This window comes from Lachancea thermotolerans (assembly GCF_000142805.1).
Source record: "Lachancea thermotolerans CBS 6340 chromosome D complete sequence".
NCBI lineage: Eukaryota > Fungi > Ascomycota > Saccharomycetes > Saccharomycetales > Saccharomycetaceae > Lachancea > Lachancea thermotolerans.
In genome coordinates this window covers 394,737-419,502 of record NC_013080.1, presented here as the reverse complement: position 1 = coordinate 419,502, position 24,766 = coordinate 394,737, and the positions used below count along the sequence as shown (strand labels likewise).

Here is a 24,766-nt window from a genome sequence, read left to right as displayed (position 1 = left end):
ATCACAAATAACGCAAAGTAGATAATCATCAGCACGTGAGCGCCTTACCCGAGAACTCCATTGCCTTAGCTTGATTTCAAGATGTATCTATGAAGTAGGTATCTATGAAGTAGTTTACAGTTATTGCCTGCGTTGCGCCCATAGAACCATTTGCTAGAAAGGAGCCATGGAATTATGGAAATTAGCGTTTAATATTGCGACTTGAGGGTCGTCTAATTGTACATTGAAAATACGCATATATAAATAAATATATGTGCGCGAGATTATCATGGAGAATGGGAGTCGCTTTCTTTCGAAGCGCATATGTACTTACCAGAACATCCCTTGAACATCGTAAAAAATTCGTGCGTCCTGCACAATGCATGATACTTTTTTCATTGTTTAATGCTTACCACCTGTACGCTTGTGACGCAGCTCGTTCTGTTCTTTCTCAACCTCAGCATCGAAGTTAATGAATTCATGCAAACCCTTACCAGCGGGCACCATAGGGAGAACTGGGACCTTCTTCTCAACAATGACTTCAAGCAAGACAGGGCCTTCAGTGTTCACAAATTCCTTTAGAACAGAGTCCATGTCTTCTTGCTTTGAAAGCCTCATGCCCTTCAGGCCCATGGCCTCGGCCAGCTTCACGAAGTCTGGGTTCAGTTGATGGGTGTGGGAGTAGCGGTGCTCGTAAAACAGAGATTGCCACTGTGTGACCATACCCTGCTCTTCGTTGTTCAAGACCACGATTTTCACAGGCGCGCCCGCTTGAACTGCACTTGACAGTTCCATCAAAGTCATGTTGAATGACGCATCACCATCGATGTCGATAACGAGAGCGTCAGGTCTGGCGATTTGGGCGCCGATAGCGGAAGGCAAACCGTAGCCCATAGTTCCCAAACCACCGGATGTGATAAAAGTACGTGGATGTCTCCAGGTCCAATGCTGAGCAGCCCACATTTGATGCTGACCGACACCGGTGGTCACGATAACATCTCTGCCGGTTGAGCTGGCAACCTCGGAAAGCCTAGCAACAAGAGTTTGAGGCTTGATCTTTGAGTCCTTAGTTTCCCTTTGGTAATCATAAGGGTACTCCTTCTTCCAAGCGTCAATCTGGGCGAACCACTCCTTTCTCTCCTTCACGTTGTTGACGAGTGGGATCAATCTTTCCAAATTGTCTGTGACGTCACCCTCGACAGCAACCTGAGCCTCGACGACTTTGTTGATGTTCTTAGGAGAGATTTCAAAGTGGATGATACCACCTCTGTTTTCCAAAGCGGCTTTACGAGCTTCTGGAGCAAACTTGGCAACATTACAAGTAACACGGTCATCGAATCTAGCACCCAGAGCAATGATTAAGTCAGCGTTCTGCACAGACAGATTGGCAAACGCGGAACCGTGCATACCGAGCATGTCCAGAGACTTAGGGTCTTCCTGGTCGAAGGCGCCAAGACCTTGGATGGTAGTACTCACAGGAATTTGGGCGCGCTCAGCAAGCTCGCGCAGTAACTTTGGACCCTGCTCTTTGCCAAAAATTCCACCGCCCACATAAATTAAGGGCTTTTTGGCGATATTTATCAAATCAGCAGCTCTTTGCAGGTTGGCGAGGGTAAACTCCTTGGCGGCAGATTTTGTGATTTTAGATAAAGCGTTGGAGGGCAAAGTGGACTTCACTGGGATTGGGGTTCTGAGGATGGCGGAGGTGACATCCTTGGGCAGGTCCACAAGAACTGGACCTGGTCTCCCGCTAACAGCAATTTCAAAGGCCTCGTTGATACGGCGTGGTAGCTCTTCGACGTTCTTGACCATAACGTTCCACTTGGTGCACGATCTAGAGATCCCGATGACGTCAGCTTCCTGGAAAGCGTCGGTACCAATAGACGAGGTAGCCACCTGGCCAGTGAAAACCACCATTGGCACACCGTCAGCCAGTGCGTCTGCCATTGGGGTGACCACGTTGGTGGCACCAGGACCAGAAGTCACAAGAACAACACCTGGCTTGCCACTAACACGAGCATAGCCTTCGGCCATGTGACCGGCACCTTGTTCGTGCTTTGGAAGCACGAAGTTGAAGTGCTCGCTGTTGTAGATAGCGTCGTACACAGCCAAAATGGCACCACCAGGGTAGCCAAAGACAGTGTTGACCTTGTGTCTGCGCATCATTTCGTGGAAGATCTGACCGCCAGAAAGTCCAATAAATGAGTCATCCATGGCTTCTAGTGGCATTTCGCTTTTGCGCAGCTTAGAGGCTTTCACGCTTCTGGAGGGCTCCATGTCGAAGCTGGGTGCTGGTCTGGGTCTTTGGTCATCGGCAGTTTGCGTGGAAGTCGCACTGGCGCTGTACAGACGCAGGGATCCTATGCGGGCGCTATTCCTCGCGAGCGCAGCCGAGATCCCGCGCCTAAGCATCATCTTACCAGCGCTTTGTCTCATCATATTGCTGAATTATTTTGTATGCAGCGTTCTTGGATTTTCGAGATCTTGCTGACTTTCAATTGCAAGCAGTATCTTGGACCACGAGCTTTATAACCTCTGCTTGCTCATCTCTTTTCTTGAATGAATGAATCATCGGAAAATTTTTTTTTCAGTACGTCTTGGTCACCAAAAGAAACCCAGAGCGGTGACGGCGGACCTTTGAGTCATGTGATAAAGGGAGTTGGACCGCATACGAAGAATCAAGAACGGGCCGCTATAGAACAATGCTCGAGGATCTATTCTGGCAATTGTTTAGTGGTTGCCTGGGTCTTGGCCCATTTAGCATAGCGCGTCTCTTAGAAGTATCGCAATTGGCGGCGAAACCCGCTTTATAGGTAGGCAGCCGGGACGACTTTTGGCAGTTTCAACGTATGTCCGTGGTCGTAGATGCAGTTGCCGGCTATGCGGCTATATTTTCAGTGTGCGATAAGGTTGCCAACTATTTTGTAAACTAGCATATTCACAATCAAATTCACATCGTGAACTGACAATAAGCTCACGATCGCACCGCGATTAGCACGTTTGGAACGGTTTCAAGAAAATGAATGCTAGTATTTGTTCCCGTAATATTCTTGAGAAAGTTTGAGGCTATGACATCGATAATAAGGATGGGTCTGTCGGGCTGCGGTTTCCGAGATTTGGCGTGTGCACAAGGCCCGTGGTATCTGGATACTTCGCTAACCCGAAAATGATGACCACGCTGCGCTATTGCTGCTACGCACGGCAGGCGTCCCCCAGCTTGCAGCAAACCCGTAGTGCATCATGTATCTGCGGTTTGAGTTATTGTTTTTAGGGTAGTTCCTTGGTCAGGTGACGTCTTGTCAGGGAAAGGAGTAGAAAACTCCGTAGGTAGCCCTGGTGGGTCTCGAAGCTCTCTAAGCCTGTCAGTTACTTGCCTGAATCGTAAAAGCGTTGTTGTTTTTCATTCATGCCACCCTTATTCCACAGTCGGGTGTGTCTCTACACTCGAATTAGCCGCCGAAGGGAGGTACGACGGTGTGCAACGCGCGAGTACCCCTTATGGTGTTTCCTGTTGCTTCCGCGCTTGAGGGGGGCTTTTCTCTACGTTTGCGGTCTCGCTTTTACTCTCCAATTGAAGCTAGAGTCAAAATATCAAAACTTTGCCCAACTGAGTGGAGAGGAAACCCATTGCCCTTGACCAAAAATTTGAGTACGGTTCGTGAAGTTGGCGTTGAACTTTGTAAAGCCTAGCATCAGTTCTACGTCCATTCCCCAATTTTCGACAACCTCAGGGCTCGCTAGCCTCTTTTTTGTTCAAAAAATCCAGGGTCCTGGTTACCTTTTTTTCTGAATCTCATCTGCTTCGTTGCCAACCCACGACAGAGGCGCCAGTGTGAGAAAGAGAGTTGGTCAACAGCGGCTCTTCACGGGCCCTACCTTATCATTTCCTGTGATATCAGTACTACGGTCTCACTTCAGCAATAAATATCCCCTGAGACCTGCAGGCCATGCAAGTGTTGATGAGACCTATCCGGCTCCGGGATAATCCAGGAAATTTTTCAAGTGAGGATTGGCACTGTCCAAACTCTGACACCTCTTCTTCCTAGTCGCATCACTTAGCCTTGTCTGGAGACCTCGCAATCTTTATGGAGCGCGAAGGGGCATCGCGGTCATGAACAAAAATATGGCCCTGCACAGCAAATTTGTGCTCAATACCTGATACCTTGTTGTCAGTAGCATGTGCCTCTCGTCTCTTCGGAGACCACGCAGGGCCGGCGCCGCCTTGGCCTCACTTTACTCGGGTTTCAGGTACTACTGCCGCGCCAAAGCGCGTTCGCGGACACCCTGCACCGCCCCACAATGTCAACAAGTCGAGCGCCCGCCGAGCGACCACGAGCGGCAGACGCTCCTCCGAAAAATACAAGATCCATTTCCTATAACGATTCTAAACAGTTAAGTAATTAATTCTAGCACACTGCACGCCCCTCGCGCTCCTTGCCCGGGCACAGCTCAAAAGTTCACGCGGTTGTTAGGCTCCCCCTTACGCAAATCCTTCATTAAGCTCTCTAGCTCGTGCTGCGACAGCTTCGACAAGTCCACCATGTTTGGCGTCCCGGCCTGCGCTGCGCTCTCGGTCAACATCGCTTTCGCGCCGTCGGCGTGCTCGCTGTCTGGAGCCAAAAGCTCGTCTTTCATGAGCTTGTTTTTCTTGGGCGCGCGATACTCACTGGAGTATACGTAGTCCGTCTTTGTGCCCCCTGTGTTGGACGTGTTTCCGAACATATGTGGGTTTGAAGAGTGTTTCTTCTTATTATAAACTTCGAATGCATCAAATATTCCTCCCATTTTAAAATTCTGTGGTTTTGTGCTCTATCTCTAAAAGTGTGCAAGAATCTACAGGTCGCAGATTGTCGAGTCATGCCCTTATATATGTCAGACTTTGGCACGCATAAGGGATGCCTCTCCCGCCATCTCTCCTCGTCCTGACTTAGCAGGTCACATCTTCTTAAGTGGAGAACCACCGCTAAAAAGCGCTAGTCCGCAGTCGTTTTGCCCGGTCTAAAATTTACTGGCGCAGAGCACGCCCGTACGGCCAGAACATTTGCGGGGGGTTGTTACATAAGCAGGACTGGGCAGCGAAAAAAAGAAGAAAGCACCCCTTATAAACTAGGGGAGCAGACGTGAAGTTCACGTGAATTTGTCGTACAGCAGGATGAGAGAGATTAACTAAATTCCGTGTCATTTTATCCCTACGCGACGCCTGACGCGCGGTCACCTTTTTCGGGTACTATTTGAATCAGATTAGACTACATAAACTAAATGGGCTCCGGATTGGCAGAGTTGGTTTAGTTGGCAGTCATGACTTGCCAGACTCTGATGACGTTGTCGGTGTAACCGGCGAACAGAGTTTGACCGTCAGCGGACCAGGCCAAAGAGATGGCGTGAGGCTCAGCAGCCTTGGTGTAGCCGGCGAACTCTGGTTTCAGCTCGTCAACGACCTTTCTCTCCTCCAAGTTGAAGATCTTGATGCCGGAGGAAGTGGCGGCGGTCAACCAGTATCTGTTTGGAGAGAAGGCGACGGCGAAGACCTCGTCCTGAGCGTTCAAGGTGTACAAAGCCTCCTTCTCGGTCAAGTTCCACAACATGATCTGACCGTCCTTGCCAGCAGAGGCAACCAAGGTTCCGTCTGGGGAAGCGGTGACGGTGTTGACGTAGTTGTTGTGGCCGATGAAGTCAGCCTCGATTTGGAAAGAGTGCAAGTTCCAGACCTGTAAACTCATGTTAGTAAAGGGAACCACGGCGCTTGAGCCGGGTTGCCAGGGCGCGGTGCGCCGCTCAGCTGCTTGCGTCCTTATTCTCACATCAGAGATCTTGGTGATTTAATATGTCTCATTCGGGCGCGAGCGCCCGTCCGAAGTAGCAAATATAGTATAACATCATGTGTGGGACAGCAGCAGCATTAGCGGCGCAATTTGCGCAAGGGCCCACCCAACGTTGTTCGGGATTGAAAAATAGAAACATACCTTGACGACCTTGTCCATACCGGCGGAGATGACGGTGACGGTCTCGTCCTCTGGGGTCTCATTTGGAGCAACTCTGACCTGGGAAACCCAGTCGTTGTGGCCCAACAGGGTGACCATACACTCACCCAAGGTGTTCCAGACCTTGACGGTCTTGTCACGAGAAGCGGACACGATCTGAGAGGCGCGTCTGTCGATGGTGACGGACAACACGTCGGACTTGTGGCCAACGAATCTCTGGATACACTTACCGGAGGCTAGTTCCCACAATCTGACGGTCTTGTCCCACGAGGCGGACAAAGCGTACTCACCATCTGGGGTGACGGTACAGTCCTGAACGATGTGAGAGTGACCTCTGAAAGATCTGACTGGGACACCGTACTGTTGGTCGTCACCGGTCAACTTCCAGGTGATCAAAGACTTGTCACGAGAACCAGACAACAACAAGTTTGGTTGAGCTGGAGAGGTGGCCAACGAAGTGACCCAGCCGTTGTGGCCTTCCAAAGTACCTCTTAGAACTAGAACCTCAGCAGAAGACATTGTAATGTGTATGGGGAGTGTTAATGGGTTCTGGTAGGAAACAGTGGTGGTCAAGAGTTAACGCTAAACAATTTTCACCAGGCCCCGCCGGTTTCCCGAGACGCTGGCCGCGATGCGTGCATGGTTGGAAGCGAGTAATTTTCCAGCGCCGCTCTGCGTGGGCGAATAACTGGGTCCGGATCTGAGACCAGTATGTACTATGTATTACGAAATCAAAATCCAGAAATGGTCACGTTTATTTGGTTACTATATACGAGAATCCACCGTGCTGAGATTTTCGCCCAAGGGTGTAAGGATGCGGATGCTTTTTACCGCAGTTTACAGCACGCGCCGCGCATGACTGCGAACATCCGGACATATTTTAATACAAAATTATCCGCCCTTACCTCCACGGAATTTAGCGTTTTTCATCAGTTACGAAACTTTCTTGAAAGCTCTTGGTCGCCTTCGAGAGAGCGGAATTAGGCGGACCGGAACGGCATTAGGAATCGATTTCTCATCACGTGGATTTGATGTGACCTATCGATGAGCAGCTTAGCTCGGGTCATGTGACTTGGTGGATTATTATGCTGAAGCGTGGGGAACCACTAGGAAGGGGTCCACGGACATCTCTCGAGAACAGTTGTCGCTGAGAGCTTGCGATTAATAAGTCTGCAGACTGCCACTTCAAACATATTCTAAGGGCCAGCGCTCAATCCACGTAATTGAAACAGGCTATTAATATATATATATATTAGGCGTCATACTTATTGTAGACCCGCTACTGAAGTTGTGCCGCGTCCTCAGAGCTTAGGGCTCTTGAGCAGCTTGATTTTTGGCCTGGTTTGTTCCGTGGGCTTGAAGCTCGCTTAAGATATTTATAGGGAATGTATAGAACACATAGCCTCTTGCCTCAACTAAAGTTTGTCGCTTAAAACCTATAAAGTGACACTAGACTCTCGATAATGTTTTGTAAGAGAACCACGACATTCAAGAAACTAGAAAAGGGCGCAACCCAGAGAAGGCGCACTTTCTCGCTTGAGACCCGTAGAACCGGGAACATCTGCCAATGCTCAAAGAACACTGAGTATAGTATATTAATATAGCCAGGCTGGTGTGTGAATCACGTGACCAACCAAGTATCGCAATCTGCATGCTGGATCGCGATGAAGTCAAAAAGCTACTTAATATGTGTGTCTCGAGAACCCTGCTGGCTCGAGAATCATAAGTTGAGAATTCATAACGGCTTTCCGGCCATTTTTAAGGTCATACGTGGTTCAAGCTCCGTTACTAGTAGCGTTATATCACCACCGACGAAATAATTGGCGATTGAAGATCAGAATTGTGAGATTCAATACAACACCTCAGAACGGACAGAACCTGCCAGAAAAGCCTGCCCCCAGCCACTCAACTGCACATCCTCTCACCATGGAGAAGATGCTGAAGAAGTTCATCCAGAACGCTACCAGAGTGGCCCCTAAGATCTCTAAAAAGGGTGAGCTTTTCGAGCTCAGAAACGGGTTGGTCTCTCAATACCCTCAGACCCGGAAAGATGCCATCAAGAAAACGATACAGCAAATGACTCTTGGTAAGGATGTGTCCTCATTGTTCCCTGATATTCTCAAAAACATAGCGACGTCCGACGTTGAGCAGAAGAAGCTAGTGTATCTTTACGTCATGAACTACGCTGAAACGCATCCTGAACTCTGCATTCTAGCCGTGAACACTTTTGTGAGCGACGCCCAAGACACTAATCCGCTTATTCGCTGTATGGCCATCAGAACAATGTCCATGATTCGTGTTGACAAAATCCTTGAGTACGTGGAGATTCCGCTTCGCAAGACACTTCAAGACGACAATCCATATGTTCGTAAAACCGCGGTTATATGTGTTGCCAAGCTCTTTGCTTTGAACAAAGAGCTTTGCCAGGAGTTAGGCGTACTTGAAGATCTGATTTCTGCCCTTGAAGACTCCAACCCCATGGTTGTTGCTAACGCCATTGCAGCTCTTTCAGACATCTATGAGGCCGATGAATCCGTAGTACCACTTCCTAAGCTCATTCAAAGCCATGTTTCACAGTTTTTGTTAGCACTAAATGAATGCACAGAATGGGCCCGTATCATTATCCTAGGCGCCCTGGCCGAATATACGGCTAAAGACTCTTTGGAGGCCCAAGAAATTATTGATAGAGTTACTCCTCATTTGCAGCACGTCAATGCTGCTGTTGTATTGGCGTCCATAAAAGTGGTCATCAAAAACTTGCCGCAGGTTCAGGCAAACACTGAGTCACCAATATTCTCAAAACTCTCATCAGCGCTCGTTTCACTGATGTCAACACCTCCGGAAATGCAGTATGTTGCTCTGAGAAACATCCGCATAGTGCTTGAAAAGTATCCTCATATTTTGTCCCGAGAACTACGCATATTTTACGTGAAGTTCAATGACCCACTCTACGTCAAATTAGAAAAGATTGATACCCTCGTGAGGCTAGTGGATCCCTCAAACCTGAAACAATGTACACTATTACTTGCAGAACTCAAGGAGTACGCGATGGAGTTCGAACCTGAATTTGTATCACGCGCCATATTGGCTCTCTCACAGCTTGGCGTGAAATACTCAGAACCTAAGTTCATCACAAAGGTTTTAGAGATCATCATCGAGCTTTGTAATACAAGGGACTCCTTCCAAGACGACTGCCTCGTGGCTATGTGCAACCTTCTGAGGCATGCTGGACCAGATCAGGAGGGTATGGTTACACAGGTTTGTTCGCTGGCGGAAGCATGGAGCTCCGTTGAGAATCTGTTGCAGACAGACTATGCGAAGTGCAACTACATTTGGCTTTTAGGCCAATTTCCACAAAAGTTTAACAACGTCGAGCGGAAGTTGCAGGCGTCCATTGATTCTTTTACACAGGAAGAAAGTCTAACTCAGATGTCCCTACTTATTAGTGTCGTGAAACTACACTCTATTCTCCCAGGGTCTATGCTGCAAAACCTGTTGGAACTTGCAACCACCAGCACAGATGAGGTGGATGTCCGCGATATGGCTATAATGTACTGGAGATGCTTGTCTGTTGAGAGCTCTCACGACGGGCTAATCAACGAGCTGTGTAACTCTTCGCTGCCCGAGATAGCCACTACCTTAGACACGTTTTCGCCTGAACTTCTGGAAACATTGCTGAGAGAGCTGTCCCTATTAAGCTCAGTGTACTTCAAACCTGTGTCGACAATGACCAAGCCCAAATCGTCGTCAGGCAATCATTTGAAGGGCAAGCAGCTTGATGAACTGCAGTTCATGGCACAAGACGAAATCTTGAAGAACATGAATGAAGATAATCTTTTGGACTTTGACAATGACTGGCCAGCAGCTTCTAACAGTAATTATAAGAGCGAGGCACAAGGCTCTACTGTCGACTACCTCAACGATATCTTTGGTCTCAGTTCTCCTGCGCCTCCCGTCGAAAATTCCATGGCGGACCTTTCCTTGAACAAGAAGGATGAGAAGCAAAAATCCAGCAATACTCAGGATCTTCTAGATCTGTTCTGAGAAACACGGCACTTCCGCCAGCATCAGTCATAAATATTTTGTGTTGTTATCAAAGACAGTATTTACACGCTTCTCGCAATTCCCTCATTTTAGCTCATTTTGCTGCTGTTGCTTAAGCTGCTCTTCAAGCTTTTCAATCTTCCGTTGGACCAACTTATCTCTTTGCTGATCCAAGTAGTTATCACCCTGGTACGATAGAATGCATTCAGCCATTTTATCACGTTGGGGTTCACAAGCTGGAAAAACCTTCAATCCATGTAATTTCGAGCACTCCACCATAGCCTTAACATATTCATCGCACTTACTGTATGCAAACTTCTTTAGATTCTGACGTGCCTCCTTCTCTTCCCGAGGTCCCAGAACCCACACTGGAAGCCTACGAGCCTGCGGTGTATCTTGTTCTTGTGCCATTTAGTTGTACGGTTCCGTTATGACTGCTTTAATGAAGCGTCCTTAGAACTATGCTGAAGTCTTAGTGCGGAAGCGTGGGATAGAGCTATTCTTCACCTTTTGTTGAACTGTCATTAGTTCTAGCCTACAAAATTGTTTAAAAAATTTAGATTACAGTATTCATCTACAAACTGGTCAGTGAACAAAGACAGTTCAGGTACAGCTTAGCCGCAATGTTTGGACCATTCAAATCTTCGAACACCCTACTTGGAGGCCTGCTTTGGAAAATACCATGGAGAATGTCACGCCCGCAGAAGCAAAGACAAAGACATAGATTGCAGGACGTGGATAGCGTTATAAAGAGCTTGAACCTGGGACTCCACGCTGAGCGGAGCGTGCAAAAGGGTATATCGTACGATGAGGCCATCAATAGTTCTAAACAGCTAAAGCCCGGTGTCAAGCAGCTGCGCCTGCTCAACAAGCCTTCGCTATTCCCTAACGAACCACAAATGTCTTACAAGGACAAGTACACGTACTTCAACAAACAGGCCAAAGGCTACAGAAAGGGCATTCACAAACTGCCAAAATGGACCAAGATCACACAGAGAAGAAACCCTGCATTCTTTTAAAAGCATCCGTGCCTCTCGGCGTCCCCCCTTAGCATGTACATAGTTTCCCTGCCAATATATATAGCGCGTAACAATACTCCAAGTTATATCCGGTCCCACAGGTATTTCGTTCGAAAATAGGCGCTTGCATCCCCGCCGACCGGCACAACGTCCAAAGTCCCATCTTTGCTGATCAGCGCTCGGTTATTATCTGCGTCTAACACGACGCCTAGCGATCGGTAGAGTTGTATTTTCAAGACATTTGTTCTATGCTCGGGGTCCTCAGTTTGGCTCTCCTCAAGTTCTTGTACCTTGCCATCGTCTGCGTTCTTTTCTATCAGCTGTTCTAACCCGCGGTCGACCTCTTGCCTTAATTCAACAAGCCTTCGTTCGAGTGATTCAAGCTCCCGTGCCATTTCGAGGACATCTTCCGAACTTCCCCCTTGCAACTGTCCTGAACCTGATTCAGTTCTGGCACGTCGCAGGGTATCCAACCTAGCCTCATTTTTCTCTAAGGCAGACTCTGACTGGCTGAGCTCGTTGCTCTTTCGATCCAGTTTTTCTTTTACTATCCGCTGCAACTCATTCAGGTTTTTGGAGATGTTGGACAAAGCTTCGGTGTCATTGACTATCGAAAAATTAGTTCTGGTCTCCCGTATAAGGTTGGAAGGATTCTCAATTAGTGCTTCCTCCGACATTCCTCGCTTTCTTGATTCTAGTATTGTTCAACAAACTTATCATCATCGCTATTCCATCAAGGTAAACAAAAAATTCTAATTTGACAAACACCTGAAAAGCCCTTAGAGATCCTACTTTGGGATGAATGAATCCAAAGCTAGGCAATATGCGCATTTGGCTCAGCAACTGAGAACTCTCCAGGCGAATCTGAAGGAGACTAATCGACAGTTTGAAACCATGTCTCGTCAATGTAACGACCATCTGGTAGGTCAATTAGGGAAGATTCATGCATCTTGGTTCATAGGAGGGAACCGGTGCTTCGAAGAAGAGCTCTTAGGCAAACACAGATAGAACTGTGCAAGATATATTATTATGTATACAAAATAGCATACAAAAGGTTGGATTTTAAACTATGCGTCTGTCAGCTGCCTTGGGACTCTGACTTTTCGCGCCGCTTCTGCTCCTCTCTTTCTTTGCGTCTATGCCTCTTGGCCTCAAACTCATGCCAGCCATCGAATCCCGAAAGGTCAAGAGGTTGCGGCTGTGGTTCTTCGCGGAAATATTGATGCCTCAGGGCTTCGCTGGCTGATAACCTGCGCTTCTCATCATACAGAAGTAGGCCCTTGGCCAGAGAGACGGCTGCCGGCGATGGTAGTACGGCTCCGAATTTCTCATCAAACCTTGGCTCATACTTGCGATTCTGCTGCGGTATCATCATAAAAAACCATGGCATCTCAAAGAGAGTGGGCCATTGTTCTACACTAGGCGTTCCCATAATAGAGAAAATAGCGTTTAGTTGCTCGACCTCGTTTGTCCCCTGGAAAATGGCGGTTTTTTGGAAAAGCTCTACCAGCAGGCATCCGCAGCCCCACATATCAACTGCGGTCCCGTAATTAGTCGACCCCATTAGAAGTTCCGGTGGGCGATACCACAGTGTGATAACCCTGTTGGTGTAGTCCGAGTCATCGCGCATCTTCCTTGCCAGACCAAAATCCGTGATCTTTAGCTGGCCCTTATTGTCTATTAGTATGTTAGAGCCTTTGATGTCTCTGTGTAAAATGCCGTTGCTGTGCAGATAGTGAATACCTTCCAAAAGACTCTTAAACAGATGTTTGCAGTTGGCGCTGGACAACACAATTTGCTCGTTCATGAGCAGACCTGATAAGTCATTGTCTGCGTATTCGAATATCATATAAACCGTTTTTTGGGACTCAACCATTATTTCGGAGAGTGTGCTGATGTTGCGATGATCAAAGCTTTGCAGTAGTTTGATTTCCCGGATCGAGGTGATAGGAAAACCCTCACGCTCGCCTTCAAGCCTCAGTCGCTTCAGTGCAACCAACTGACCAGTCAGTGTGTTCCTAGCCTTGTAAACTTTCCCATATGTACCCTCACCAACTTGTTGAATGCGCTCGTAGACTGATGAGTCACGCTCCCGTACCACTACCGTCACAGGTACTGCCTTAGGTTTTGCATTGCCTGGATCGTACCGAGATTGTCGCTTTGGTACGTCTCTGTGTCCTGTGGGGATGTTTTGAACGTTGAGGCGTTGCTTCGACGAACTGTGGAACCCCGCATCCTGGTAGCGCGAGCCGGCGTACCTCGAGTTGCCAACACGCGGCCTCTTTCTTTCGGGACCCAAAGAACCCGCCGCACTGACTTGGTGTCCATTGGAGCGCTCCGGGAAGGCGCTGTGGGGCCCGTTTCGAGATGCGTCGCTAGGCCCTGTTGGGCGAGGCCCTGTCCTCTTTCTGAAGCCTTTGCGCTCTAGAAAAAAAACACATTGTTAGTACTGGAGCTAAGCAATCAAATGGTGTTGATAAACGGTTACATACGTCCAAAAGAGGGGTTGTTTTTATGCATCTTGTCGTTTTTCGATGTCTGAGCACCAAGAAGTATAATTTCCAGTTTTTCAACATGCTTTATTCACATAGCTCATCGCCCAATGCGATGAGGAAACAGGAAGATTTATACCAATTTGCCGAGCGTGTCGCGGGCCTATATATCTTTAGTAGACGTACTAGCACTGTAAGACTTATTGAAAGGACTTGCGAGGTCTTGAACGGAGTCCAGGGCGCCAGTTGCGTCGTCGTAGTCGTCAGCATCGCCCTCGAAAGAGGCTTCTTTGTCGAGAGCCTTAACATCGTTGAAGAACCAGATAAAGCGGAGAACATTAGGAATAACCAGGTTCGCAACATCCCTGCCCCAAATGAGATCGAGATGCTCGTGCTCTGGGATCATGACATCGAATACCTGGCTCGAAGGCAGGTTGGATTTCATAACCTCGATGTCGACCAGCGAATCGGAGCCTCCATATAGCAGTAGAACCGGGATGCGAATGTTAGTTCGGGTGGGAAAAGTAGTAATCTGGTATGAGCGTGTCGGGTTCCAGGAGTTTATGACAATGTCGTATTCTTCGAACATCTGAAACTTCTGCGCGTGCAGGATCTGGAACCAGTGTACAACGCTCTTGACGCTGGTTGTGGAGTAGAGCTTGGCATAAGAAGCCTGCTTCTGGTGCGGCGAGATATTCTCCGAGCGCCAGTTGAACAAGACGCGGTTGGCAACGTCGATGATGAAGTTGAATATGGTGGGGTGCAGTGTCTTCTGCCAGACAGTCGCAGACGGAAGCAGGATGCGGTTGCCGAAGAACAGATACATAAGCCGCGGGCTCGACTTGAGCAGCGAGTCGACGATGCGGTTGTGGAGGCCCTGCGGCGTCATCGCGGGCGAGATGGCGACGAAGAGACTGATCTTGGAGTTGAGGTCCTCGCGCACGCTCAGCGATGCAAAGGTCTGCGCGGAGCCCTGCGAAAAGCCGATGCAGATGAGCTGCGGCAGCTGCGTGTGCTCCAGGACGAACTCGATGGAGTTGGGGATGTCGAAGAAGGCGAACTCGTCAATGGAGAAGTCCCAGAACTCGTGGGACCCTGGCCGCCGGTACAGGTGCTGGGTCGAGTACTTGTTGCCCCGGTTGTTGCCCAGCCACACGTCGAAGCCCAGATCGTGCAGCACCAGAGGCAGGTTGCGCTCGCGCGCCGTGTTGCACATCCAGACGTCCGAGCACATCAGCAGCCCGTGGTGGAGGTACACGACCTGCCCGTTGCTACTGCCCTCGCGGGGCGCGATGCGGTGCACCGTGAGCAGGTAGTCGTCTTCAGTGCGCACAATGTGGTCCTCGATGTCCACGTCGAATAGCCGGCCCATCTCGTGGATACCGCGCGCGTCGCGCAGCTGCCGAGCCATCGCGTCCACAGGGTTCACGGCCTTGCGCGTGACGCAGTTGATTAGCAGCGCTGCGGCGTCGAACAGCGCCTGAGGGATGCAATTGAGCAGGACAGCCAGGAGCTTCTCGAGGCTTACTAGGAACAATATGACATAGTCCGTGAAGGAGATGCGCCCAAGAAAGGGCACGACGGTGGGCATTTTGTATCCAGTTCGCCAGGATTTTGTCTGGTCTTTAGTCCTTGAGCTCAAGTGTCACAATTTTCGGGCACATATACGGAAATTAGAGAGTGCCTCGTTGCGATGAGTTCGCGAAACTCAGGCAGAGAAAGGGCCTTGATAAATACATATGTGGCTATAAATAGTGATTATATGACGTGCGGCAGGCTGGAGACGCGTGCGCGCGCGTACGCTCACCAAGTGAGCAAGTAGGTACCTCCGAGAGCCATGACAGCCATGACTGCGTAGCCCGTGGTGTAGACGCCGCGGAGCGTCAGGGCCTTACCGGCATCCCAGATCAGGTGGCGGAGGCCGTTGGCGAAGTGGAACGCGAACAGGTAGGCGAATGAGCCCTTGGCGGTGAGGTCCATCCAGCGGGGCACCTTTTCGTGGTACCAGCGGGCGAGGTTGTTGGAGGTGAGACCCAGGCCGAGCAGCGCGGAGGTGCCGAAGGCAATGGTCGTGGCGAAGAACCCGAACGCGAGGATCACACCGCTGACACGGTGCAGCGACGACAGGTACCAAGTCAGCTGCGGCTGGTAGATGGTCAGGTGCGGCGACACGGGTCTGTTCTTGCGCTGCGCGATGAGGATCTCCTGCTGGCGCGCGGGCGACGTCTTGGCCGTGGCGATCATGCGGCGCGACGCCGTGCGGAGGGGGCGCGCCCAGAAGGCGCCCGAGTTGAGTCCGAGCGAGAACATGGTTTTATGCTAGGGTAGTTGTGAAGGGCCGGGGAGAGCGGAACGCGCGTGCGAGGGGGATTAAGGCGACTGAAGCTGGTGCGGAGGGCGAGGAGCGCTTTGGGAGTGGTCCGGCGATGGCTTGTAGGGTGTGGAGCTGCGCTGTGTGTCGTTGCGCTTGCTTCTTGTGGTGGACCGCGGGCGAGTTCCGGGGTTTAACGTTCTCTTATACCGCTGTTTTCTTGGGCTATCAGGACGAAGATGCGTGTGACATGGGGAGCCATCTCGGCCAGGATCGGGACCGATATGGGCCATCGCGGCACACGGAGCCCAACGGGCACGTGATAGGCACGTGATAGCATAGCTATATGCGTGCGGATGCCGGAGGGCACGTGACTGATAGTCGCGACTGGGTTTCCGATCGGAGGAAACCGGGTCTCCGTGCATCGCGACCAGGAGATAAGGTCATGTGACGCCATCACAGCACGTGATGTCGAGATCTAGCTCACGTGCTAGTCACGCGCTTATCACGTGCGCGCCCGACATGTCGTCTCCACGCCCGCGCAGCGCACCGCGCCCAGCGCAGCGCGGTGTGCCCTGCTAACTCCGAATGTGTTTTCATGCCTTCTACTTAATCGTAACTGTCGTTTCCACGGGTGCGCAAGCTGCGTGCGCACGCGTATATTTTGGGGGTGCCATCAGTGCGGCGGGCGTTGTGACGGGCGTCGCCGGCGTCGCGGGACCCCGAGGACATTGCCCCGGGGCCCCTCCCACTCTCCGCCGTCGCCTACTCCATCTCCGCGAGCACGTCTTTTAGCTTCCTCATCAAAGCGACCTCTTCGGGCCCCACCTCCGCGGACTGCGGCGCCAGCATCACGTCCGCGTGCGTGCTCTTCAGCACCGGCGGGTCCTGCTCCTGCGCGCCAGCGTCCGCGCCTGCGCCCGTGCGCACACCGCCCGCCGCGGCGTGTTTCCGTCTCTTGGCCGTGTTCACCAGCAGTGTCTCCATCGGCGGCAGCTCGTCCAGCAACTGCGGCAGCGCCTGCTGAGGCAGCGCGACGCCCCGGTCCTGGGTCTCGCGCGCCGCCTGACCCTGCGTCGACTGAGCCTGTGCCACCGCCTGCGCGGGCGCCGGCGATGCGTGCGCGGTGGCCTCGAGGATCAGCCGCGTGTATGCGTCGATGTCCTGTTTCAGCCGCGCCACCACCGCCTTCAGCCGCGCGTTCTCATTCGCCACCGTCTGGTGCTCTTGCTGCAGCTGCTCGTTCTCCAGCTCCCGCTGTTTGCGGCGGAGCTCCCGCTCCTGCTTCGAGATGGGCGTGCGCTTGGGCCGCCCGCCGGCCTTTGATTCCTCGCGCGACCCGCGCCGATCGAACACCCACTGTTCTGATGTTATGATCCGCTGTTGCGGCGACGTATTCGACTCCGAATGCATGGTCTGCGCCGCGAATCGCTGTTTCCTGGTGCGATGCGTAGGTTATTCGCTTGTCCGGAGAACCAAAACGCTGAAAAGTGCCAATTTACAGGTGCTTTCGTCCCGCGCGACGCCGCACGTGACCACAACCCGATATTTGGCTCTAAACGAGCTGCGAGCAGAAGTGCCGCGTCGGGGCCCCGCGCGCCGCGGGCGGTCCTTGACGTTGCGAATGCACGTACTCGGCCCGTCTGGGGGACGCTCGTTTGTGCGTGCGTCTGCGCGCGCAGCTGTGCGCAAAACGGGCCATATGCTTACACGGGCCGGTACTTCATGAGACACGCATCCGGCTCGAGGCGGACGCACGTCTTGTCCTGGGAGGGCGACGCTGCGTGCTTGCGCTGTGCAGGGCTCGAAGGCTCGGCAAATAGCGCAATGCGTTATTTTTCTCGCGGGACCCGATACTGTCTGGTTTTTGGAGGCTCTGACCCTCCGGGGCGTCCGCAGGGCCGCAGGCAGCGCAATTCGGAGGGCCCTCAACGGCCTGGAGCCATGTTCAGAGGAGATCTGTGCGTCCGTCGCGTGCTCGCTGCGTGACAGTTTTGGAAAAAGTGATAAGAAAGCACGACCTCGAGCTGGGCACCAGAAAACTGGCGAGGGCGAGGCGTGGGCGGCCGGCCAGCACGCGGTGCATCAAGCACGCATCTCAGCGGCTATAGAGGGCCAGTCTCGAAGGTCGCCGCGCCCTGCCAGCGCCACCAGTGCCTCCCGCGCGGTTTCAGATGCAATATAAGTCACGTGATATAGCGTATGGGCCTTCCCCCGCAAGCTCGCGCGCTCGGAGGGGCACATCTGGGTGTCCCCAGTATGTGCCCGGTGTCCAGTTCCCCTGGGCACTGGTTCGCTGGCACACCAGCCCGTGCGTGGCCTCGCTACGAGTCGCCGGCCCGCGCGCGTGCTCAAATTCGTACGACGGCACATCAACACATCTGTCCTGCTCCCTCCATATGCTAGCCAAAGGATCGACCCAGGAGCCATCAAGTCGTGCAAGCACAATAACACGACGGCACAGGCCTGGTAGCGTCGAGTAAGCACCGCAAAGCCACACCACATCGCACTGTCTGGCATGTTGTCGTATTTTTTCGGCGGAGGATCGACCTCCAAGAACAAGGACGCGCCCAAGAAGGCGATCCTGGACCTTCGCGAGCACATCACGCTCCTGGGCAAGAAGGAGGCGCACCTGCAAACACAGGTGGCGTCGCAAGAGCAGCAAGCGCGCACGCTGCTCGGCAAGAACAACAAGACCGGGGCCAAGAACGCGCTCAAGCGCAAAAAGACGTACGAGTCGCAGCTGGTGAAGATCCAGGCGCAGATGGACTCGCTCGAGCAGCAGCTGTATTCGATCGAGTCCGCAAACCTCAACCTCGAGACCATGAAGGCCATGAAGCAGGGTGCATCGGCCATGAAGAACATCCACAAGGGTATGGACATCGACAAGGTCGACGAGACCATGGACGAGATCCGCGAGCAGGTGGAGCTCGGCGAGGAGATATCCGACGCGATCTCGCGCCCACTGCACGCGGGCGCCGAGGTCGACGAGGACGAGATAGACGAAGAGCTCGCGGCGCTCGCGCAGGAGTCCGTCAAGCAGGAGGTCGTGGCGCCGCCGCAGGGCCTGCCCTCTGTGCCGCTGGGCAAGGTCTCCACGCCGCACGCGGCAACACTGCCGGCGGGCCAGGAGCAGGACGCCGAGGCGGAGGAAGAAGAGGAGGACGAGGACGAGCGGGCCCTGCGCGAGCTACAGGCCGAAATGGGGCTATGACGCGCAGGGCGTGCTCGGCGTGTGGCTTCTCCCCCGTCTCCCCCTTCCTCTCTATTTGCACGGGCTCACTCAAACCCCTCCTCTTTCTTACTGCACACTAGATACCTTTTTCTATGTTCATATCTCTCTATCTGTAATGCCGGTTCGCGGCGTCCCTTTAATTGACCAAGACCCAGACCAGGAAAAACACGAACAGCACGGCGAAGATCTTGACTGCGAGCCACCGGTTGCTGCTGACACGGTCGAAGTACTTGAGCAGCTCGCGCTGCGCGCCGGAGATGTTCACGTCGATGTCATCCACGTTCGCGTCGATCCGCTGGATCACCTCGCCCTGCTCCTGCACCATGTGCGCGAGCTGCTGGAACAGGTTCCCCACCTCCTGGATGGTCGACTCAATCGTCTCCACGGCGCGGCTGCGCTCTTGCAGGTACGCGCTCGACGCGTTTTGCTCCTCTAGCAGCAGCATAGACGAGTCCTGGGGCAGCGCCAGCTGCGCCTCGGAGCCGCCCGCGGGCGACTCCTCCAGCACTGACGACATGAACGGATTCGAGCTGTTGTAGGTCTGCTGAACCTGCGGCGACCGAGCCTTTTCGTCATCCGTCTGGGCGCTGAGCTTCTCCCATCGGTCCCTGTTGGTGGCCTCCAGCCGCTGCCGCTGCTCCAGCACGCTCTTGAAGTCGCCGCTGATGTTCTTCATCTTGGTGTTGAGCAGGTTCATCACGTTCTTCGAGTGCTGCGCGGGCAGCGGCGCGCCGGGCTTGCCGCCCAGTCGGCTCAGCTCCAGCATGCTCTGCTCCACGGAGTAGATCTTGCGCTTAATCACGTACGTCAGCTCCGCGATCTCGACGGGATTGTCGTTGAGCATGGGCTTGCGCTTGGCGAGCTGCGCCAGCTTCGCCAGCAGCTGTGCGGTCTGTGCAATTTCGTGCGCGACGGTCGACGCCTTCTGCTGGAACTCTGACTTGCGCGCCGCGGCATCGCCGGCCGCGGGCTTGGGGGCGCCGCCCCCGTTTCGCTTGCTGTATGCGAACACAGAGCGCTGGAACTCGGTGGTTCGGTTGCGGATGTCCATGCTACGTGGCGCGGGGCGAATCCTGGCAGAACCTTGGTGTACGACTTAGCTCTTGAGTTTCAAATTGGACCGGACTCGATATCACGTAGTACGGGAGAGTCGAGATTCAAATCACGTGACCAAAAATCACGTGTATGATATACATCACGTGCAATCATGATCAGCGGCCACCTTATCCGTACATAGTGCTCTATAGCGCTTTGGCGGCTACCCGTTCGGAACACCGATCCCGATGAGAGCCATTAGCATGTCTGCGGGACACAAGACAGACGCGTTCAGGCTCAACTTCAAGCTCGCTGGAATAGAGCAGCAAAGGGGGCGATGCGAGAAAGTGATTTCTGTGTTTGACGAGCCCTGCTCAGCGTTAGAACAGGCCAAGCGTTTCTTTCGGAGCGCAGCTGTTTATCCGCGAGGTCTCTTTATGCAGTTTCATCAGCTCCGCTCTTCGCACAGCTTCATTAACTCTTATCTTCACGCGGCTTAATGAGCTCTTCTCTTCATGTAGTCCAGTAGCGGTATGTATTCGATAAATCTACAACTTGGCTCCGCCGAAATGAGTCACGACCTCGTTGATGGCCTTTGCGACGTACTCGACGTTCCCACTGTTCAGCCCCGCGATGGAGGCCCTACCAGAGCTCACCAAGTACACGGCGTGCTCCTCTTCCAGGCGCTTGACCATCTCAGGACGCAGGCCGGTGTAGGAAAACATACCGGTCTGGTTGACAATGTGGTCCCAGTTACCTGGGGTGTTCAATTTCGCCAGGTGGTCTCTCAGCGCATGTCTCATCTTGATGATACGAGAAGACATGGTGACCATGTCCTTGTGCCACTGCTCCGTCAAGCGTGGGGTGTTGAGCACCGTGGCCACGATCTTGGCACCGTAGGCGGGAGGATTGGACAGCTCGCTACGGGTGATCTTGTTCAGCTGGGACAAAACAGCGGACTTGATGGCGCTGGTGTCGACCGAGGCGTCCTGGCGTGGCAGGACCAGGTGGAAGCACCCGGCACGCTCACCGTACATGCCGACGTTCTTCGCGAAGGACTGGCACACGATCACAGGGCTGACATCGGCCAGCTTCTGCAGGCCCAGGCGCACCGCAAACGCGTCTCTGTCGAGGTCGCCGGAGGCGAAGCCCTGGTACGCAGAGTCAAACAGCACAATGTGCTCGCGCTCTATTATGGCGTCGAGGATGGAGGTCCACTGCGATTGGTCGGGGTCCAAACCTGTGGGGTTGTGGGCGCACGCGTGCAGCACGAACACCGAGCCCTTTGGAGCCGTCTTGATGGCCTCCAGGTAGCCCTCTAGGTTCAGCGACTTTGACGCAGCATCCCAGTATGGGTAAGTAGCGGTCTTGAGGCCCATGGTCTCGAAAATGGCGTTGTGGTTGGCCCACGTTGGGTCCGACAGGTACACCACCTTGTCGCCGCAGAACTTGGAGATGAATCTTGCGGCAACGTGCAGCGCACCGGTACCGGAAAGCGACTGCGTCGACACGACACGGCCTTCTGCGAGCGCTGCGGAGTCCTCGCCGAAGAGCACCTTGGCGGCGCCCTGGATGAGAGCGGTCAGCCCAGAGATACCCAGGTACTCGTGGTTGTAGCCGGGGTCTTGGCGGATCACTTCCTCGGCCTCACGGACGCTAGGAAGCACCCATGGCTTCCCGCTGTCGTCTCTGTAGGCTCCGATGCCCAAATCGACCTTGACAGGTCTAGGGTCCTGAGAAAGCCTCTGTTTGATGCCGAAAAGAGCGTCAGGAGGCAGCTGCTCAACGTTGTTGAAAATAGTGCAGGACATTGCTTATATCGGTTTTCTGCTCGCGGTTACCAAGCTTGATAAGTTGGGATGAGTGCTTGATCAATGGCCCTTTGGTTCTGATTTTTTCACAGCGAAAAGAGTCATTATATACCAGGTCCAAATGGAGAAAGAGAGACACCCTTACGCTGAGTTGGAGCCGCGGAATGACGCAGCGATCCGCCGGAGTACCGGTCCGCCAGACAATTAATCATCACCAAAGTACGCGCCCAAGAAGTCCGTCTTCTACATGTACCCACATAAAAGATGATAGACTTCTTCGCCCCGTCGAAGGCGCCATAGAGTAGTTATGAGCAGTCATGTGTTTGAGGAAAGACTACTTATATTTGTTTACCCGTTACCTCTTCAACAAATGGTTGTTTGGCCGAGCGGTCTAAGGCGCCTGATTCAAGAGTCACTCTTAACGTTGTAATACAACGGAACACTCAGGTATCGTAAGATGCAAGAGTTCGAATCTCTTAGCAACCATTATTTTTTGCATAGATGAACAATTATCAACACACCGGAGCAGTACTCTGCGCAGTGCCGATGAGGTCTGCCAGGTTTCTTGCGTTCTTTTGTTCTTATTATACTATACAGTAGCATTACATGAGGTACTCTCGCTTAAAGTTTTCCACCATAGCCACCTGGCCTGGCGGTAGCAGTCGTATTTGATCTGGCGAAAGCTGCAAAACTTGCTTGATCATATCCTGCTGGTTCTGAGGTAACGTTGCCAGCTTCATGGTGTTCACGCGGGGCGCGCCGTTTGCGACTGGCATGGGCGGCACAACAGGTGGCGCCATTGGCGTGCCCATGGGTGCGCCCATGGGTGCGGGCATGAAGGGCGCGGGGCCAGCAACGCCGTTAAACCCAAATGCAGGCACTGGAGGAGCGTTGAACATCATGGGGGGCGCCACAGCTGGAGCTGGAGCCGGCTGTTGCGGCTGCGGCTGCTGCACGGGCGCTGTGAATGTGTTCAATGGAGCGCTGTTGTTCATCGGCGTTGTGCCAGGAGTGCTGCCATTGCTGTAGATTGACTGGACGTTGTTGGGAACAGGCGATGCGTGGGCTCTGCTCGCGGGTTGTTCCGCGATGACCTTGGTCACCACACTGTAGTTCACGAACCCCATTTCCAACAGCGCTTGGGTCACAGCCACGGATATGTCAGGGTTCGACGCCAGAAACTTTGTTAGCTGGTCGCGGTTAGCGTCCTGGCTTGCCAGAATCTTCAGATTGGATATCATTTCAAGCAACTGCAGCGGCGCGATTTTGCCCAGGTTCGCAGAGATGGCGTCCGGGCTCGTCATAGAGTTAGGTTGAAGGCCCGGCAAGTGCTTAGAGGCCTCCTTGAGGATGTCGGGGAATGCTACAACACCGCTGCTTGCGTCACTGCCAGACGGCCCTGAATTGGAAACGGGAACCGGGTTTGTGGGACGTCTAGGCAGAGGCACTTCAGAAACCAGTTCGAACGGCAGTTCGAGACCGAACTCCCATGGGAAGGCATCTCTGTTGAGGTCTAGCGGCTTGCGGGGCTCTTTCTGCTCCTTATTGTTCGGCATGATACGCTCGAGGTCGCATGGAAACTTCTTAATCTTTCGTAGCACATCTAAAGCGCGCTTACTGTCTTTACTTGTCGCATAATCGACCGTTATACCAAGCAGCTTACCATTCCGAGGATCGGTCTTGGTTGAGACGTTTACTATAGGCCCCGAGCCAGCTACTATCGATGAAATCGTGCTTTCGTTCCACGAAGCTGGTAAGTTGGTGATCTGAATTGACGAAGACAGTAGCTCGGGCGTTAAAAGGTGCCTGGCTTTCCTCCATCTTGGATCAGACATGTTAAAAGTGCAGCCGGAGCAGCTCAGGAAGCGCCAGGTTGATATAATTGAGAACAATTGTTTGAGCTTCAGAAGAATAGGTAAATCTTTTCACGTTATTAAAAACAGCTTGATGCTAAGCTCACGTGCATAGAGCCGGTCTACACTAAATACACTCCTAAGGAGCTCTATATATGACAGGGCGACGTCTCGCGGGACCGTTTTGACAGCGTACTGGCAACTTTCAAAGCATCCCAAACTCGCCTCTCATGGCCCTTTGCTTAAGGTCCCAAAGTGTCATTTTCTCGTCGTCAGGTAAAACCGCTATTTCGCTGTCCGTAAGCTGAAGAACTTGTCTGAGTAGCTCGCGCTGCTGCTCCTGGACCTTTGGATCCTGTGAGGCCTCTGGTGTCGAATTTGTAGAATTTTGTTGTACTGCCAATTGCGTCAGATCGTCCACCGAGCTTAGCCCTGCGGTAAGCAGCAGTTCCGCGACCACAAAGCTGAGCTGAGGACACTGCTCGAGCAGGCTTGCAAATTGGTCTGAGTCGGCTTGTGCCATTTTTTGGAGTGTTTTCAACAAGTCAAGTTGTTCTTCTTTCGAACCTTGCGACAACACACTAGATATCATCATGGCGGGTGTAGTCATGTTGATGTTGACATCCACGCCGGGCGGCAGCCCTGAGAAAACGGTGGATCTGTCTTCGTCATTAGCGTTCCCATTTCCTGGCATTCCGCCGCCGCCCATGTCTCCTCCACTGTAGTACCCGCACTTCAAGAGGCGGTTCCCTAACTGGTACCCATTCAAGTTTCTCACTGCGCTCGCACTTGCCTCTAGACTCTTGTACTCGATGAAGGCGTAGCCTTTGGACTTACCAGTTTGTGGGTCGAACATCATCTTGAGGTTCGCCACGGGCCCCACGTTCGAACAGAGATCCAAGATCTGCTCCTCTGTCTGGTCATATGGTATTGACCCCAAATATACTGTCCTCGCGGGCGGGTTATTGTGTACTGACCGGTTCATCATGTGAGTCTCTAGCTTGAT

At 52.6% G+C, this 24,766-nt stretch overlaps 16 protein-coding genes and 2 non-coding genes across 18 annotated transcripts; 4 read left to right on the top strand and 14 right to left on the bottom strand.

Moving 5' to 3' along the window:
• Positions 1–381: 381 nt before the first annotated feature.
• Positions 382–2,418, bottom strand: ILV2 (acetolactate synthase catalytic subunit; the record flags this gene model as incomplete). The annotated part of the gene is made up of 1 exon (XM_002552873.1): positions 382–2,418. The coding sequence occupies one exon, from the start codon at positions 2,416–2,418 to the stop codon at positions 382–384; it is 2,037 nt and encodes a 678-aa protein (XP_002552919.1).
• A 2,010-nt stretch (positions 2,419–4,428) lies between these two features.
• On the bottom strand, positions 4,429–4,764 carry SPG4 (Spg4p; the record flags this gene model as incomplete). Its single annotated transcript, XM_002552872.1, has 1 exon — positions 4,429–4,764. One exon carries the CDS (start codon positions 4,762–4,764, stop codon positions 4,429–4,431), a length of 336 nt encoding a protein of 111 aa, XP_002552918.1.
• Positions 4,765–5,264: 500 nt separating this feature from the next.
• ASC1 (40S ribosomal protein RACK1) lies at positions 5,265–6,479 on the bottom strand (the record flags this gene model as incomplete). Its single annotated transcript, XM_002552871.1, has 2 exons — positions 5,265–5,687; positions 5,943–6,479. 2 exons carry the CDS (start codon positions 6,477–6,479, stop codon positions 5,265–5,267), a joined length of 960 nt encoding a protein of 319 aa, XP_002552917.1.
• SRN24 lies at positions 5,778–5,864 on the bottom strand. The gene has a single exon (XR_002432183.1). It is a non-coding gene; the product is annotated as a snR24 (small nucleolar RNA).
• Positions 6,480–7,886: 1,407 nt separating the features above from the next.
• On the top strand, positions 7,887–10,004 carry APL2 (Apl2p; the record flags this gene model as incomplete). The annotated part of the gene is made up of 1 exon (XM_002552870.1): positions 7,887–10,004. One exon carries the CDS (start codon positions 7,887–7,889, stop codon positions 10,002–10,004), a length of 2,118 nt encoding a protein of 705 aa, XP_002552916.1.
• Positions 10,005–10,088: 84 nt separating this feature from the next.
• On the bottom strand, positions 10,089–10,415 carry CMC1 (Cmc1p; the record flags this gene model as incomplete). The annotated part of the gene is made up of 1 exon (XM_002552869.1): positions 10,089–10,415. The coding sequence occupies one exon, from the start codon at positions 10,413–10,415 to the stop codon at positions 10,089–10,091; it is 327 nt and encodes a 108-aa protein (XP_002552915.1).
• A 212-nt stretch (positions 10,416–10,627) lies between these two features.
• MRPL31 (mitochondrial 54S ribosomal protein mL60) lies at positions 10,628–11,023 on the top strand (the record flags this gene model as incomplete). Its single annotated transcript, XM_002552868.1, has 1 exon — positions 10,628–11,023. The coding sequence occupies one exon, from the start codon at positions 10,628–10,630 to the stop codon at positions 11,021–11,023; it is 396 nt and encodes a 131-aa protein (XP_002552914.1).
• Positions 11,024–11,106: 83 nt separating this feature from the next.
• SPC24 (kinetochore-associated Ndc80 complex subunit SPC24) lies at positions 11,107–11,700 on the bottom strand (the record flags this gene model as incomplete). The annotated part of the gene is made up of 1 exon (XM_002552867.1): positions 11,107–11,700. The coding sequence occupies one exon, from the start codon at positions 11,698–11,700 to the stop codon at positions 11,107–11,109; it is 594 nt and encodes a 197-aa protein (XP_002552913.1).
• Positions 11,701–12,101: 401 nt separating this feature from the next.
• Positions 12,102–13,599, bottom strand: CTK1 (cyclin-dependent serine/threonine protein kinase CTK1; the record flags this gene model as incomplete). Its single annotated transcript, XM_002552866.1, has 2 exons — positions 12,102–13,427; positions 13,516–13,599. 2 exons carry the CDS (start codon positions 13,597–13,599, stop codon positions 12,102–12,104), a joined length of 1,410 nt encoding a protein of 469 aa, XP_002552912.1.
• A 79-nt stretch (positions 13,600–13,678) lies between these two features.
• Positions 13,679–15,106, bottom strand: TGL1 (sterol esterase; the record flags this gene model as incomplete). The annotated part of the gene is made up of 1 exon (XM_002552865.1): positions 13,679–15,106. One exon carries the CDS (start codon positions 15,104–15,106, stop codon positions 13,679–13,681), a length of 1,428 nt encoding a protein of 475 aa, XP_002552911.1.
• A 212-nt stretch (positions 15,107–15,318) lies between these two features.
• SDH3 (succinate dehydrogenase cytochrome b subunit SDH3) lies at positions 15,319–15,825 on the bottom strand (the record flags this gene model as incomplete). The annotated part of the gene is made up of 1 exon (XM_002552864.1): positions 15,319–15,825. One exon carries the CDS (start codon positions 15,823–15,825, stop codon positions 15,319–15,321), a length of 507 nt encoding a protein of 168 aa, XP_002552910.1.
• Positions 15,826–16,591: 766 nt separating this feature from the next.
• On the bottom strand, positions 16,592–17,239 carry KLTH0D04290g (KLTH0D04290p; the record flags this gene model as incomplete). The annotated part of the gene is made up of 1 exon (XM_002552863.1): positions 16,592–17,239. The coding sequence occupies one exon, from the start codon at positions 17,237–17,239 to the stop codon at positions 16,592–16,594; it is 648 nt and encodes a 215-aa protein (XP_002552909.1).
• A 1,105-nt stretch (positions 17,240–18,344) lies between these two features.
• Positions 18,345–19,040, top strand: SNF7 (ESCRT-III subunit protein SNF7; the record flags this gene model as incomplete). The annotated part of the gene is made up of 1 exon (XM_002552862.1): positions 18,345–19,040. The coding sequence occupies one exon, from the start codon at positions 18,345–18,347 to the stop codon at positions 19,038–19,040; it is 696 nt and encodes a 231-aa protein (XP_002552908.1).
• A 157-nt stretch (positions 19,041–19,197) lies between these two features.
• Positions 19,198–20,112, bottom strand: SED5 (t-SNARE syntaxin; the record flags this gene model as incomplete). Its single annotated transcript, XM_002552861.1, has 1 exon — positions 19,198–20,112. The coding sequence occupies one exon, from the start codon at positions 20,110–20,112 to the stop codon at positions 19,198–19,200; it is 915 nt and encodes a 304-aa protein (XP_002552907.1).
• A 532-nt stretch (positions 20,113–20,644) lies between these two features.
• On the bottom strand, positions 20,645–21,907 carry AAT2 (aspartate transaminase AAT2; the record flags this gene model as incomplete). Its single annotated transcript, XM_002552860.1, has 1 exon — positions 20,645–21,907. The coding sequence occupies one exon, from the start codon at positions 21,905–21,907 to the stop codon at positions 20,645–20,647; it is 1,263 nt and encodes a 420-aa protein (XP_002552906.1).
• Positions 21,908–22,279: 372 nt separating this feature from the next.
• Positions 22,280–22,393, top strand: KLTH0D04202r. Its single transcript has 2 exons — positions 22,280–22,317; positions 22,350–22,393. It is a non-coding gene; the product is annotated as a tRNA-Leu (tRNA).
• A 116-nt stretch (positions 22,394–22,509) lies between these two features.
• On the bottom strand, positions 22,510–23,742 carry PTI1 (cleavage polyadenylation factor subunit PTI1; the record flags this gene model as incomplete). The annotated part of the gene is made up of 1 exon (XM_002552859.1): positions 22,510–23,742. The coding sequence occupies one exon, from the start codon at positions 23,740–23,742 to the stop codon at positions 22,510–22,512; it is 1,233 nt and encodes a 410-aa protein (XP_002552905.1).
• Positions 23,743–23,965: 223 nt separating this feature from the next.
• RNA15 (Rna15p) lies at positions 23,966–24,748 on the bottom strand (the record flags this gene model as incomplete). The annotated part of the gene is made up of 1 exon (XM_002552858.1): positions 23,966–24,748. The coding sequence occupies one exon, from the start codon at positions 24,746–24,748 to the stop codon at positions 23,966–23,968; it is 783 nt and encodes a 260-aa protein (XP_002552904.1).
• Between the last annotated feature and the right edge of the window lie 18 nt (positions 24,749–24,766).